This window comes from Canis aureus, chromosome 19 (assembly GCF_053574225.1).
Source record: "Canis aureus isolate CA01 chromosome 19, VMU_Caureus_v.1.0, whole genome shotgun sequence".
Taxonomy (NCBI): domain Eukaryota; kingdom Metazoa; phylum Chordata; class Mammalia; order Carnivora; family Canidae; genus Canis; species Canis aureus.
Window position 1 is genome coordinate 54,899,863 of NC_135629.1, and position 13,997 is coordinate 54,913,859.

At 60.0% G+C, this 13,997-nt stretch overlaps 2 protein-coding genes across 7 annotated transcripts; one reads left to right on the top strand and one right to left on the bottom strand.

Moving 5' to 3' along the window:
• Nucleotides 1–47: 47 nt before the first annotated feature.
• DENND1C (DENN domain containing 1C) lies at nt 48–9,049 on the top strand. 2 transcript variants are annotated; one of them, XM_077860230.1, is made up of 23 exons: nt 48–203; nt 1,489–1,553; nt 1,634–1,677; nt 1,803–1,852; nt 2,050–2,169; nt 2,254–2,323; nt 2,513–2,587; nt 2,678–2,743; nt 2,842–2,895; nt 3,009–3,119; nt 3,797–3,897; nt 3,986–4,031; nt 4,144–4,245; nt 4,347–4,472; nt 5,337–5,441; nt 6,239–6,329; nt 6,417–6,457; nt 6,682–6,753; nt 7,425–7,469; nt 7,538–7,645; nt 7,853–7,920; nt 8,073–8,280; nt 8,372–9,049. In XM_077860230.1, exons 1-23 carry the CDS (start codon nt 187–189, stop codon nt 8,987–8,989), a joined length of 2,403 nt encoding a protein of 800 aa, XP_077716356.1. In that variant the 5' UTR covers nt 48–186; the 3' UTR covers nt 8,990–9,049. The 2 variants fall into 2 exon arrangements, with proteins under 2 accessions (XP_077716356.1, XP_077716357.1); XM_077860231.1 differs by having other exon boundaries at nt 8,477–9,049.
• CRB3 (crumbs cell polarity complex component 3) lies at nt 6,472–13,386 on the bottom strand. 5 transcript variants are annotated; one of them, XM_077860273.1, is made up of 9 exons: nt 13,007–13,386; nt 12,340–12,402; nt 12,082–12,222; nt 11,874–11,981; nt 11,659–11,747; nt 11,118–11,293; nt 10,323–10,396; nt 9,919–10,062; nt 6,472–9,570 (listed from the first exon to the last, which is right to left on the bottom strand). In XM_077860273.1, the coding sequence occupies exons 6-9, from the start codon at nt 11,197–11,199 to the stop codon at nt 9,499–9,501; spliced, it is 372 nt and encodes a 123-aa protein (XP_077716399.1). In that variant the 5' UTR covers nt 11,200–11,293; nt 11,659–11,747; nt 11,874–11,981; nt 12,082–12,222; nt 12,340–12,402; nt 13,007–13,386; the 3' UTR covers nt 6,472–9,498. The 5 variants fall into 5 exon arrangements, with proteins under 5 accessions (XP_077716399.1, XP_077716398.1, XP_077716397.1 ...); XM_077860272.1 differs by lacking the exons at nt 11,874–11,981; nt 12,082–12,222; XM_077860271.1 differs by lacking the exons at nt 11,874–11,981; nt 12,082–12,222; nt 12,340–12,402.
• Between the last annotated feature and the right edge of the window lie 611 nt (nt 13,387–13,997).

A 13,997-nucleotide genomic window follows, 5' to 3' on the forward strand; every position in this document is an offset into this window, starting at 1 on the left:
GGCAGGACGCCTGGGTCTCTCACAGGGGTGGGGGCGGGGGCCTCCCTCCTGGGACGTCACCCGTCAAACTTCCTCTCTCGGCCACACAGGAAGCCGAGCGGGCTCGGGGCCCAGCCCTGCGCAAGCACAGGCCCCGGGGACCCCTGGGGCAAGGGCCCCACCGCCAGCGGCGGCCCTGCAGGGACCATGGGATCCAAAGCTGAGTAAGAGCTGCGCCCTCCCCTGCTCTCTGGACCAGGATTCCCAGAGCAGGCCTGGGCTGGGGCCGAGGGGTGCTGGGCTGGGGCAGGCCCCGGCGGGGACAGGTGGCCGGGACTGGGGCCGGCCTTTCAGCAGGCCCGCGGTGTGAACTGGACTTTCAGGCACACTCCGGCCACTCGCAGCTCCTCTTCCCTCTTTCTCTTTCTCCTTCCGGCTCTGTGTGACTAAGTTTGTAACTCTGAGTGGGCACCCCTTGGTGTGCCAGAGAGATGGGGAACATGGCTTGGGGGGGATCAGCGGGGGACGGGGTGGTGAGACAGATTGTGTGGGTCCGTGTGCCCGGTGCTTGTGTGGGACCATGTGAGCATGAGGGTGAAGTGCCGGGGGTTCCCGCATCGGGGACTGTACATGTCTGCAGCCAGTCCCCATCCTGCCCTGTGTCTCTCTTCAGGTCTCATTGCCCCTCTCCCTGAGTCCACGTCCCAGTATCCTCTGGTGGGGGGGGTGGTGGTGGAGGGGTGGGCGGGGACAAGGGAGGATGGCTGAGAATCCAGGGGTCCCAGAAGTACCAGGGCATGCCGCCCTCCTTCCTCTGATGAGAAATCTGGGGTCAGCCCCTGGGGCACCGTGAAGCCCGACACACAGACACACAGGCAGGAGCTCTTGCTCTCACGACCACAGGAATCCACACACATTTACCCAGCCACGCTCACGGCCACGCAGGAGACTGTGGATGTCATTCATCCTCACACAGGCTTGGTCACACACACTCACACTCCCCCCCCGACACCTACAGTGGACAGTCAGGCAGACTCAGGGTAGAGTCACACACACACACACACACACACACACACACACCTCTGCATGGTCACATAAGTCCTACTCACACATACACATCTGCATGCTCACACAAGTCATGCACACATGCACACACACACACACACATCCTGCACATTCACCTAAGTCCTGCTCACACAAGTCATGCAACACATAAATACAAGTCACATGCTCGTGATCAGGTACACATGCATATCTGTGTGTACACACAAGTCACGCACACACACACAGTCGCATTCTCACTCTGCTCCATACCTCTGTCATGCACATACAGTCAACACTAGTGTTCGCACAGCATCACACGACCTATACACTGCTACAAATCATTGAGGTCACAAACACACAGCTGCACCTGTCACACACACACATACAGAGCAGCAGACACGACCACATACACAGAAGCAAGCCCCTGGACCCACTAAGCCATGTCCCACATGTCCTGTCCCACAGAGGGGGTCCACCTGCCATGTTTGATTGGTTCTTTGAAGCAGCCTGCCCTGCCTCCCTGCAGGAAGGTGAGTTGGGGGTATCAGGTGGGAACGGGGACATGAGGATGGATCTGGGACCCTGGACTTAGAAGCCCGCTCTCCCGCAGATCCCCCCATCCTGCGGCAGTTCCCCCCAGACTTCAGGGACCAGGTATGCAGGCTGGCTCTTTGCTCCCCTGGAGCCAGAGTCAGTCCACCCAGGGGAAGAGACAGTCTTGGCCAGGGTTGTGGCCCAGCCTGGGTGGTCAAGCAGCGTGTGCTTCTCTCCATCTCCAGGAAGCTATGCAGATGGTGCCTAAATTCTGCTTCCCTTTTGATGTGGAAAGGTACGGAGGGAAACAGACACTCAAGGCCCCAAGGACTCAGACCTCTCAGGGACCCCCAGGATTCAAACACCCAGGGACCCTGACAACTGAGAACCTAAACACAGACTGGTGGACACAGTACTAGAAGTGCGGGGGTGGGGGGGCATGGATCAGAAAGCTGGGACCTTCAGGTCTCTAAGAGCCTTTCCCACCTGCAGGGAGCCTCCCAGCCCGGCTGTCCAGCATTTCACTTTCGCCCTCACCGACCTGAGCGGCACCCGCAGATTTGGTTTCTGCCACCTACGGGCTGGTGCCCACAGTTGCCTCTGCATCCTCAGGTGTGGGGTATGGGGCTCTGGGGTGGGGCTGGGAAGGGCCTCGGCCTAGGGGTACTTCGTAGAACCTATGTCTTCTCTCCACAGCCACCTGCCTTGGTTTGAGGTGTTCTACAAGCTGCTGAACACAGTGGGCGACCTCTTGGCCCAGGATCAAGTGAGACCAGCCCCCCTTCTTATTCCTGTGGGAGCCCCAGCCTTACCCTCCCAAGCCCCCAGCCAGGCTCAGAATCCCCAGGCCTGACCTAAGACCCTCAGCTCCTCCCAGACCACTCAGCACCACCACCACCCCCGGCCCCAAGGCCCCCAGAATCCCTTCTGGCTCAGACACCCCACTCCTACCCAGGTCTCTGAGATGGAGGAACTTCTTCTAAACCTGCTGCAGCAGCCCCTGCCTGGGACTCAGGCCTCCATAGAGCTGGTGAGTAGCCCTCAACCCCTGGGTGTCCCCCCTTGGGTGGACAGAGAGGCTGCACCCCAGCCCTGACCACACAGCTACACTCTCTCCCAGGGGAGCGGAGTGACACTCTCCAGCGCACAAAGCATCCCGGCCCCTGCCCCTGGGAACAGCCGGCCGGTGAGCAGAACTGGGGACCCGGTTAGATTGGGCAGCCAGGGGAGGCCGACCCCCCGGCTGATCGATGCCCCCACCCATCGCTCCCCCCACCCCTCCAGCTTTCCTGCTTCGTAGCTCCCGACTCGGGCCGCCTGCCATCCATTCCTGAGAACGTGAGTGGACACGTGGGAGAGGGTTCTGGGGGGCGGGGAGAGATTTCGAAACCCAGAGTGGGGCTGTCGAATCCTGCGGTCCCTCGCGCCCAGCGCTTCTCTCCGGTCCTCAGAGGAACCTGACGGAGCTGGTGGTGGCGGTGACCGACGAGAACATCGTGGGGCTGTTCGCCGCGCTCCTGGCGGAGAGAAGGGTCCTCCTCTTGGCCAGCAAGCTGAGCACCGTGAGGCGGGGGGCCAGCCGTCCCGGGGCGGGGCGACGGGGCGGATCCCGAGCTCTAATTCCCCCGGGCGGGACTTGAGGCAAAGTCCTGGCTGGGTCCCTAACCCTGGCTGGGCCCTTCTGGGGGGGCTCAGAGTGGGCGGGGCTGTAGGGCCCCCTCTCCTGCAGGGCTCCGTCCAGACCCCGCCCACTAGGGGCCGGAACGAGACTGGCTCCGCCCCTCTGGGGGCTGCGAGGCTGGGGAGCAAATCCTAGCTGCATCGCTAGGAGGAGGCCTGGGGTCTGGGGGGTCGGGAGTGCGGGACCCACGCGGGCTCCATCCCCAGGGGCGGGACCCAGGGCGCCGAGTCCTGGCCCCGCCTCCTGGGGAGCGGTCGGGAGGGCTGCATATTAGCTCCGCCCCCTAAGGGCCTCTGCCCTGCGGAGTACTGGCTCCACCAGCGCCCAACACTGTCATTTGCCGAATTCTTGGTGTCCACAGGATTCCTAACGGGATTTGGATTTTCACCTCTTACCCAGCATTGCGTGGGGAAGGGGCGAGGAGGGGGAAACGGGGACAGGAGATTGGGGACGTGGGAAATGGAGCCGGGAGAGCCACCATCCGAAAGAGGGTCCTTGAAACTGGAGATGGGGGGAGGGTCCAGGCCTTGACCCCACGGCCCCCCCGCGTATCCGCAGCTGACATCGTGCGTCCACGCGTCCTGCGCCCTCCTGTACCCTATGCACTGGGAGCACGTGCTGATCCCCACGCTGCCGCCGCACCTGCTGGACTACTGCTGGTGAGGGACGGGGACTGGGGAAGGGACCTGGGATTCTGGGGACGCTGGGGCGGTGCCTGCATGACCCTGTCCCCTCGGTCGTCCGCAGTGCGCCCATGCCCTACCTCATCGGAGTGCACTCCAGTCTCGCCGAGGTGAGTGGTTGCAGCGCCGGCCGGGATCCCCCTCCTGCACCCCTAAATAAGCGCCCCCGCCAGAGATCCTCGGGCTCTGAGCGGCCGCCCCCACCCCCACTCCCCAACGCAGAGAGTGCGAGAGAAAGCCCTGGAGGAAGTGGTGGTGATGAACGTGGACTCCAATACCTTGGAGACGCCCTTCGACGACGTGCAAGCGTTGCCCCCAGATGTGGTCAGTGTCACCCCTTCTGTGTTCCTGCCGCGTCGCGGCCGCTGAGGCCCCACACCCGCTGGCTCACAGCTCAGAGCTCACAGCCTCCGCTGGTTCCCCAGGTGTCCCTGCTCAGACTGCGACTACGGAAGGTTGCGCTGGCGCCGGGGGAAGGGGTGTCCCGTCTCTTCCTCAAAGCCCAGGCCCTGCTCTTCGGGGGGTACCGCGATGCGCTCGTCTGCAGCCCGGTGAGCAGCGGGGAGGCCAGGGGAGAGGCCTCGTGGGCCACTGAAGGATTAATAATAGTAACAATAATGATGATGATGATGGTGATGGTGACGATACCTAGCCTTTATGGAGCGCTTACTCCGTGCCTCTGTTTGCTCATCTGTAAAATGGGATCCCCCTAGTACTCGCACAAAAGGGTCACATGCAAAATGTTTGGGGAGTGCCTAGCACATCGTGAGCACTTGACAAATATTAGGTTTTACTGTCACTATTATCTCAGGGAATGCTCACAACCCTATTATGAAATAGATACCATTATGGTCTCATTTTACATACGAGGAAGCCAAGGCTTGGAGAAGTCCCACAGCGGGGTGAGTGTTGAATGAAGCCAGAATGTCAGGATCTGCCCATTCTCAAGCCTTCCCACCACCGTTTTTCACAACTATTTTATAAAAACTTGGGAGCAGGGGTCTATAATTCGAGCATTGGACATTTCTGTTGGCTCTGCCTTTACAACACATTCTGAATCTGCCAATATCTCCCCTTTTCCGTCTCCTCCCGGGGCTGGGCCCCATTACTGCTTGCCTGGATTAGCCCCTTCATCTCCTTCAGTCGTCTCTCATGGGCTCCCACCCTCGCCCACTACAATCTGTCCTCCCCACAGCGGCCAGAAGTCACCTGTGAGCACCAGAATCAGGTCCCGCCCTCCTCTTCCTCAAAGGGTTAAAGCCAAGACCTCCCTGCGCCCCCCCCCACCCTGCACAAGATCAGACACACAGTAGGCACTCAATCAACGTCTGCTACATAGACATATGGGTAAAATAATGGAGACAGGTGGGCTCCAGGAGAGCCACGGAAGATCAGATCGCGAGTCTTTCTTCTAGGGCCAGCCTGTGACCTTCAGTGAAGAAGCCTTCTTGGCCCAGAAGCCGGGAGCGCCCCTCCAGGCCTTCCACAGGCGCGCTGTGCACCTGCAGCTGTTTAAACAGGTGCGCCAGAGCCCTGGGGGCGGAGCCGGGGCTGGGAGGCGCAGCTAGGGCGGAAAATTCTGGGTCCTTGGAGGCGAGCCGGAGCTAGACAGGCAGCCGACTGGGTCCCATTGGGCGGGACTAGAGTGGGCCCGGCAGGGTCCCACCCTTCAAGGTCCCCGGGTGGAGACAGCATGACTGAACGCCTGTGTCCCTAAAGATGGGAGCCCCTGACTCCTGGGGGGATGAGATCTACCCCCCCAGGTCCCTGGGGAGATTGGGGTGGGATCAAATCTCTGGGTCCCTAAGGGTGGTGCGTCTGGGGCGGGGTGGGTGTGCGTGCGGGACTCTAAATGGGGCGCGTCCCGAGCGCTCACTCCTCTTGCTGGGGAGGAGGGGGGCAGGGGCTCTTGGGTCACAGGGACGCGTGGGGAGAGGTGCAGCCGGACTCCTGGGTTCTCGGGAGGTGGGCTGGACTCTAGGGCCCATCTGTGCGGGGATGGGTTCTCGGGTCCCTGAAGGTGAGGTCGACTCCTTCCAGGATTACTGAAACGAGGGGGGCCGGTCCAGGAGTGTCAGAGTCCGACTTCCGGGTCCTTCTGAGGGGCGGGGTCTGGTCCCTGCCAGGTCCTGACTGGGGCGGCGGGGAGAGGGTTGGACTTCTGGCTGCCCCAGGTGGCTCCAGACTCCTGGGTCCTAGGGGTGAGCCCCTGGAGGGGCCAGGGATGGCTTCTGAGTCTGTAGGGCCAGCAGAACCCTGAGTCCTCGAATTCAGATGTGTGGGTGGCAGCCCTTTCTGACCCTTACCGGGCCCCCAGTTCATCGAAGGGCGACTGGAGAAGCTGAACACAGGAGAGGGCTTCACAGATCTCTTTGAGCAGGAGATCACCTGCAGTGAGGCATCCTCAGGTGAGCTCTGTGCCTAGCCCGGAGCCCCCCGCCCCACCAGCACCGCAGCCTGAGCCCATCAGCCATGACCACCTCTCCTCCTTGCAGGTGCTCTTCGCTCCTACCAGCTCTGGGCAGACAACCTAAAGGTAGGAACACCGAACACTTGCTTAGTGTTTATTATTGGATTAACTTAGCCTCCTAATGGTCCCCAGGGAGCGTCATCATTATGCTCACTTAGAGACAGAAGTCAAGAAATCGAGACCTGGCGAGGGAGGGGGCCTTGTCCTGCACCACACAGCTGACGAGGGGAGATGGAGTCCGGGGGAACCCCAAGGGACCAAGTCTCTCTCCTCCCATTCTCTCTCCCCAGAAAGGCGGCGGTGCCCTCCTGCATTCAGTCAAGGCCAAGACCCAACCAGCCGTCAAAAACATGTACCGCTCGGTGAGGCTACACTAGACAGGCCACTTACTGGGGTGACAAAGACAAGGGGACAAGGCACCTTTCAACCCCTCATGGGGACATGATATGTTAACCCCACATTTAAAGTGCACTTTTTTTTTTTTTATCTGAACTGAACCAGCAGTTAAACTGTTAACAAGTCTTCCTGCTTTTATTCTCCTGCGTACCTACTCATTTTTGTCAGGATCATTGGTTCCCTATTTAAAATTGACAACCTAGATTCATTGGTGAACATCCTTTGTCCTCAGACACGACGACAGTCCCAGCCTCTGCCCTTGTTTCTCTTCTCTCAAGCCCAGAAGTTTCCTGTGGCCAACTTCTGCAGCTTTGAGGTGTCCCTTAGGATTTACTCGAGTTGTCCCTTAGGATTTATTCCTTGCTTGGCTTTTGAATGCTGATACATTTTTACAACATTCCATTTTTGCCCCTCCCCATTTCATTCAGTGGTTACGTCCCCTAGGAATACTCCTTCTGTATTAGGCAAGCGGTGAGTTTGCATGGACTTCTCAGGTGGTAAGTGGAGAATTGTGACTTTCTGTGAGGCCCAAACGTGAACAGATGGCAAGACAGTTGTCCTATGATGGAGAGCTGAGCTCTCAAATGCTCAGGGTCAAGTCACTGTGGAGTCTAATTCTCTTTTGGCTCCTCCGCAGGCCAAGAGCGGCTTGAAGGGTATGCAGAGCCTTCTGATGTACAAGGTAAGGCCAGTGGCCAGTGGCCGGGGCAGTGGAAGAAGGGCCTCCTGGCTCACTCACCCTCTTCCTAGGATGGGGACTCTGGCCTGCAAAGGGGGGGTTCCTTGAGAGCCCCGTCCCTCACCAGCCGCTCAGATCGCCTGCAGCAGCGCCTGCCTATCACCCAGCACTTTGGAAAGGTAGGTATGCCTGCCTCACGGACCACCACCACAAATGCTCTCACCTGGAATTACCACCTAGGCCTCCTCCCATTCTGTCTTCATTCAGACACCTCACTCACAGTTCACCTACCCCAATATCCGGTGCCCACTTAACACTCACCCTCCCCCAGAAACCTGATTGGGTATTTCCTAAGGCCCTGCCCTCCGAGAATCTGTCTTTTGCAGAACCGGCCCATTCGCCCCAGCAGGAGGCGGCGGCTGGAGGAGAGACCTCCCCAATCCCTGGGGGAGAGGTAAGGCTCAATGGCTGGGGAGGGAGCCTTATTGGGAGTGGGAGGCCAAGACTGATGGGGAGGGTGGTCTCTAAACTCAAGAACCTCCAGAGCAGTCCAGTCAAAACTGGGGAGTCTTGAGCAGACATGTGAGGCGGCCCATCCTTACCCAGGGCACCTGCTCTGAGCCCTGAGGATGTCCAGGACCCATGGGCAGAGGAGGCTCTGGACAGCAGTTTCCTGGGGTCTGGAGAAGAACTGGATTTGCTGAGCGAGATTCTGGACAGTCTGAGCACGGGAGCCAGCAGGACGAGCAGCCTACGGCCCAGTCAGAGCTTGGACTGCTGCCACAGAGGGGACTCGGACAGCTGCTTCAGCCTGGTGAGAGCCTCCTAGTCCTCCCCCACTAGCCCATCCAGCCACTCCAGCATCTGAAGGCCAGCAACTTGCCCATCTCCCCACCCCTACCCAGCCTGACATACCAGGAGGACCAAGATGGCAACCAGAGGATGAGAAACCACCAGAGCCTCAGCCCCTGTCCTTGTCTGCTGACCTGCCATCTCTGCACACCCTCCAGCCTTTAGATGCCATGATCTCCTCAGAGGACCCTACTTCCCAGCCACCCTTGGAGGCCAGCCAAGAAATCATCCTTCCATCCCAGTCCTCATCAGGTCCTGTGGACACATGCAGCCAAGGAGACCCTGAGTCCCATCTCCTAATCCTACATCTCTCCCCTTCCCCCAAGGAAGTTGAAGATCCCAGAGCCCAGGACAGCCCCTGCTCCCAGCTCTCCACAGCACCCACCCAGTCCAGCCCTCCAGAAAGCCCCCAACTTCTGGTCCCCACAAAGCCCAACATGGATATTACCCGGACCTCCCAACCCCTTGATTCTTCCTCAGATACCGGTTCCCCAGAGAATCCCAGATCCCAGCCTTCTGAGGTCCTGCTGGCAGAACCCGTTCACCCCCAGCTCCCGGAGGGGGCACCGGGAGCCCTCAGATCCCCTGCTGCACCTGCCAACGACTGGCAGGGGCCCCAGGCTAGGAGCGGGCCCAGAGTTGCTGAGCTTAAAAAGTGTTTTGAAGGTTAAGAATCAGGGTCCTGGAGGAGACCCCCGTCCTTCCTTCAATAAAGCCACAAGAACCCAAAACTGGTTTTCCTGGTGAGTTTATCCGGGGGCCCCTCTCTCTGCTCAGAAACACAGCCCATCCACTACCTTCCTCCTGGGGCAGCCTCCAGTTGGCTCAAAGGTGCAGCTGAAAGCCCCTCCCTTCCAGGAAGCCCTCCCAGCCCTCGGATCCTTGCAACCTTACAATTCATCTCTCAACAGCCTATGAGTCCTGAGTGTGTTCCTTCCATCTAGACTAATTCCTGCCCCCATCAGCTCAAAAAACAACAACAAAAAGTTTTAATATCTGTCACTACTGAATATATGTAAATATATAAAATGTGAGCAGCACATCTCCCTAGCCCTCAGGGACTGTCTTTAAAGCACCTTCTTCCCTTCTACTCTTAAGCACTGGGTAAGTTTGGTTGCCCAGAGAGGGCTCAGCCTTCCCCTAAGGTCACACAGCAAGGGAGATGGATAGAAAAGGGGACCTAGATGGGCAGGCAGCCCCGCACTGTCTCCTTGGAGTCCTGGGGAGCCCGGGCCTCGGCTGCATGGTTGAACTGAAAGGAAAGGAGAGGATTTGTCGGGCCTGTGCGGCAGCAGGACAAACAGCCGAGCGAAGACGGTGCAGCAAGCGCGGAGGCGGGCCCCCAGCCCCGGCACCCCTAACTGCAGGCAGAGTCAAGCAGAGGTGGCATGCTTCACCGAGCCCGCCAGGCAGGTGCCCCATGGCCCCCCAAGTCCTCCTGAACCATCAGAGGCTGTTGTCTCGGTGGCGGCTGCTGTATGTGAGCGAGCACCGGGCGGTCCTGGGCAGTGGTGGCGGCTGCAGCAGGCCCCAGCATTCAGATGAGCCGCTCCTCGGGCGGCAGCTTGAGGTTGGGGGGCGGCGGCACGCGGGCACCCACCTGCTCCTCGCTGCTGGGCCGGTAGGTGCCCTGTGTCTGCCGCTTCTCACGCAGTTTTCGCAGCAGCAGCACCAGCCCCACGGCCAGAAGCACGGCGGCCAGGAGGGAGAAGACCACAATGATGGCAGTGATGGCCTCCTGAGACTGCAGGAGAGGGGACAGGTTGTCCACCCTCGCCTGAGAAGCATCCAGAGCTCCTAATCTCTCCACCCACCCACCCCCCGCCAAAGCCCCCCACGATTCCCATCAATCACATCTGGGGCTCCCAGGCTCCCCTCTGCCATGCCTGGGATCTCCCTCCCAAGCACCTGCCACCTCTGGGAGTCTGGGCCCTTTCACCTGCTACGTGTGGGACACCTGAATAAATCCCTGTGACCCTCCTCCTACATATAACCCCAACTCACCAGGGCCCCATTGGAGCCAGAGCCGGGGGCAGAAGTTGTAATGGTGCCGTTCTCATTTACGTGGGGGTCCAGCGCTGTGGGGAGGGGGTGAGTAGAGAGGAGAAGTTAATCCTTATCTAGCCTTCCCACCTTGGCACGACTGCACCTTCCTTGGGCATCCCTCAGTTAGGACCCTGCCTTTCTCCGTCTTCCGTTCTGGTGGAGACTGTGGGTACCCTGCATGCAGGGGCTGGCCTGGTTGTTTCTGCTCCTCTAGCCACCCCCAAACTCGGCAAAGCCCAGCAGTGAGTAATCAGCCACCAGTAGTTTGCAGTTTGTGCTGAGTTGGGGTCTGCTGTAATGGACGGTGTCTGTCTGGTCGGCAGACCCTGCCCTTCCCCCCCCCCACCCCACCCCTCCAGCCCTCCCTCGGCCCTTAAGGATCTGGGTGGATCCTGCGTTTCCCTGGAGTGTCTGACTCACATCTCCCCCCAGGCTCCCGAAACTGAAATAGGACTGAAAGGCTGGGTCCACACCTATGGCCAGTCTGGTCAACCCAGGCAGGCCTCCTCCTGGCTCCCAGTCCGCCCAAAACACCTCCAGCACACGGAGACTCAGGTGCACAGGCTCCTGTCCCCGGCTCACAAGTCCACCTTCCCCGGGAACTCAGGAATTCTACACCAACTCCAATCGTGCAAGGAAATCCCTACCCCTGCCCGACCCTGTAGCCTCCTCTCAAGGTATCCGGTGACCGCTCCGCGTTCTTGACCTCTCCAGGGCCCAGGTAACCCCCGCGCGCCCCCCGCCGGTACCTACTTTGCCCCCAGGCCCGGCCCCAGCGGGCCGGCAGCAGCGGCAGGCCGAGCGCCAGGAGCAGCCCCAGGCCGGGGCTCGCCATGGGCCGGGCGACGGGCTGGTGGCACCGGGGACCGGGCTTCGCGGGCGCGCTGCTTCTACCGCATCTCGGGCCGGGGGTCCCCGCGACCCGGCACCTGGGGCGGCAGAAAGAGAAAGGCCGGGGCGTGGGGGACGGGCCCGGACCCTGGCGCAGGCCGAGGGGAGGGATGACCCGCCCCGGGCACCCAGGAGTCCCGCCCCGCCCCCGCCGCCAGAGGTCAGAGATTAAAGATTAACTCGAGGCGGCGCGTTCCCGGGCTGGGGAAAGGGAAGGGGGCCGGAGGGGGTAGGGGGAGGCAGGCCAAGCCGCGCGTCCTACCTCCCTACCTGGCCCAGGCGTCTCCGACCTGGCTCAGGTTCCCGGTCCGGGTCCCTGGCTCGAACCCCCGGTGCGTCCGTCGGTAGCTCGGGCTCCTCCAGCCCCGCCCGCTCACGTGACCCGGAAAGTTTAGTCACTCACCTGGGAGGGGAGCGCACTTCCGGCTTGTGCACCTGAGCCTAGATGGGAGGGCGGAGCCAAGCGGAGGTGGGACCGCGCCAGGGACGCACCTGTAACGGGAACCCAATTCTATAATACGGAAGAGTAAAAAAGCGCGGAAGCGCGCAGGTGTACGACGGCCCTTCCACCTATATTGCGGGCATATCTGTAGGATCGCGTTAGTGTGGAGACATTACCGGGCGTGGAGACACTGGTGCATGAGGCACTCCTGTCTGGGGCAGGCCTGAATGGGTGGCCCCTAATAAAAACACACCTGTGTGGTACACACCTGCCTAGGAGCCAACCTGTAGGGAAGACATTTGCGTGGATATATGAGAAGAACCCCTATGGGAGACATCTGCATTGAATCACACCTATTTGGAGTATAGCTGAACGGAAACATACCTGTGTAGAAAACAGCCGTTTAGAGCACACCTGCATTATAGCAAACACCTAACTGAGACACGCTGATGTAGGATACATTTGTCTCGGAAACGCATCTGCATGGCTCGCCCATGAGACGAACAACACTAGTATGAGGAATCCCTGTGGGGAAATGTATTGGAAAGACCCGTACAAGACACAACTGCATTTTAGTACACCTCATAGGACCCAGGTATATGCAAATATGCCCATACAGGTGTGTACTTAACTACAACATACCTATGGGGGGGCGGGGGGAGCCATATAATGTATTCCTGGGTGGGTTTCTGTTGAGAAACACACCTGTGAAATGAAGGCATAAGCCTGGTATGAGGAACATCTGCATAGAATTGAGATCAAATGAAAAAAAAAAAAGACCTGAGAACATCTGCATGAGGCACACTCATATTGAAGCACACTGGAGCTTCAGGGGGGCGGGGGCCTCAATACACAGAGGCTCGTGTGTATTGAGGCCCACCTGTCAGGGATGTATCTGAGGCATTCCCAGGCATTTCTCTGGGAAAACGTCTGTATTCCCCATGTTGTAAGGCACCCGCAAGGACCCCCCTGTGAAGAAAACACCTGTGAGGGGACCCTCCTGAAGGGGCCCTTTGGTCTGGGACCCACAGGTGCGTTTGAGCACACCTGTCTGGGCAGAGCTAAATGTGCCCCTAAGGCCGTCCCTTCCGATAAAGGACGGTGGTAATAAGACCACCACCCCCTGGGAACTCTGGGGTGAAGAGGAAGGGTTAAGGGGAAATTAACACTTTTAGAGTATAGAGCGGCGGGTAAGAATTCCAGGTCTGGTTAAATCCCCGCTTTGCCCCTTTCTGGGCATGTGGCCTCGGGGGAACAGTTTAACCTTCTGTTCCTTGGTGTGTAAAGTGGGAAAGCCAGTCCCACCTACCTTATAGGGTTTCGGCGAGGACGACGCGAGGGGCGAGTAAAAGTCCTGAGTTGTGCAACGCCGGGAATCAATGTTAGCTATTGTTATTACTTTTCGCCCAGTGGTCTGGCCGCCCCTCCCCCTAACGGTGACTCGAGAAACTGCGCCCGAAAGGAGTGGGCGGGACTTTCGGCAGGTGCAGCGAGCGCGACAGGCGGGTGCCCCGCCTCCAGCGCTCGGCTCCCCGCTCTTCCTCCGCCCTCGTGCCTGGGACACTGAGGTCCATCCCCAGGTTGGTCTGGAGAGAGCAGTTCGCACGGCGACTGGATCCGGCTGCGGCCTCTTTAAGGCGGCCGGGCGGGCCCGGGGCTGCGGGGGCTCCAGGCAGCACCGGGTGGACGCGGAAGCCCCGCCCAGGTGGGGCGGGAGGGCGGCGCTCCGGCAGCTCCGGCCAATAGGAAGCCGACCTTGCAGCCGCGCCGCAGGTTGATCTTCCGTTTCGCAGTCTGAGTGGGACCGAACGCAAGGCTCGCGGGCGGGATGTCGGGTTCCAGGGAGAAAGCACCGCTGCTCGATCTTCGGTTTCTGCGACCGAGCGGGGAATGTGAAGTGAGCGGGCGGGCAGATGGAGGGCTGGAAGGCGTAGGGTTGGCTCTTCTGCAAGTCTGGGGAAAACGAGGACTTTATTGCCTAAAGAGGGGAGGGAGGTCAAGTAGAAAGGGATTACGAAACCAAATCCCTGATATCTCTCCGCTGGGCCCGCTCGGGAAGAGGGTAAACTGAGGCACACCAGGCGGAACTCTGAAAGCAGAATTGACCCCATTGATCTCTCCAGCCCCTCTCCCCAGAATGGACCCCCGTGCTTCCCGGGCTGGGCGACACCAGAGCATCCCCGGCATCTCGCCCCGCACCCCGCAGCTCCGCCTCCGGCCCCCTCCCCCCCGAAGCGGGTCGGGGGAGGAGACGCAAGTTCTGGCGCGGGCGGCGACGGCCAGCAGTCACCGCCTCCCGC

Bases quoted from the DNA above. Each gene is read 5' to 3' on its own strand.
- DENND1C (XM_077860230.1), top strand. The intron at 1,678-1,802 runs GTATGCAGGCTG...CTCCATCTCCAG, and splicing joins CCCCAGACTTCAGGGACCAG to GAAGCTATGCAGATGGTGCC. The intron at 5,442-6,238 runs GTGCGCCAGAGC...CCGGGCCCCCAG, and splicing joins ACCTGCAGCTGTTTAAACAG to TTCATCGAAGGGCGACTGGA.
- CRB3 (XM_077860271.1), bottom strand. From the start codon at position 11,199: ATGGCGAGCCCCGGCCTGGGGCTGCTCCTGGCGCTCGGCCTGCCGCTG. The intron at 10,063-10,322 runs GTGAGTTGGGGT...CCTCTCCTGCAG, and splicing joins CTGGCTCCAATGGGGCCCTG to TCTCAGGAGGCCATCACTGC. The intron at 9,571-9,918 runs GTGGGTGCCCGC...CTTTCCTTTCAG, and splicing joins GGCCCAGCAGCGAGGAGCAG to TTCAACCATGCAGCCGAGGC.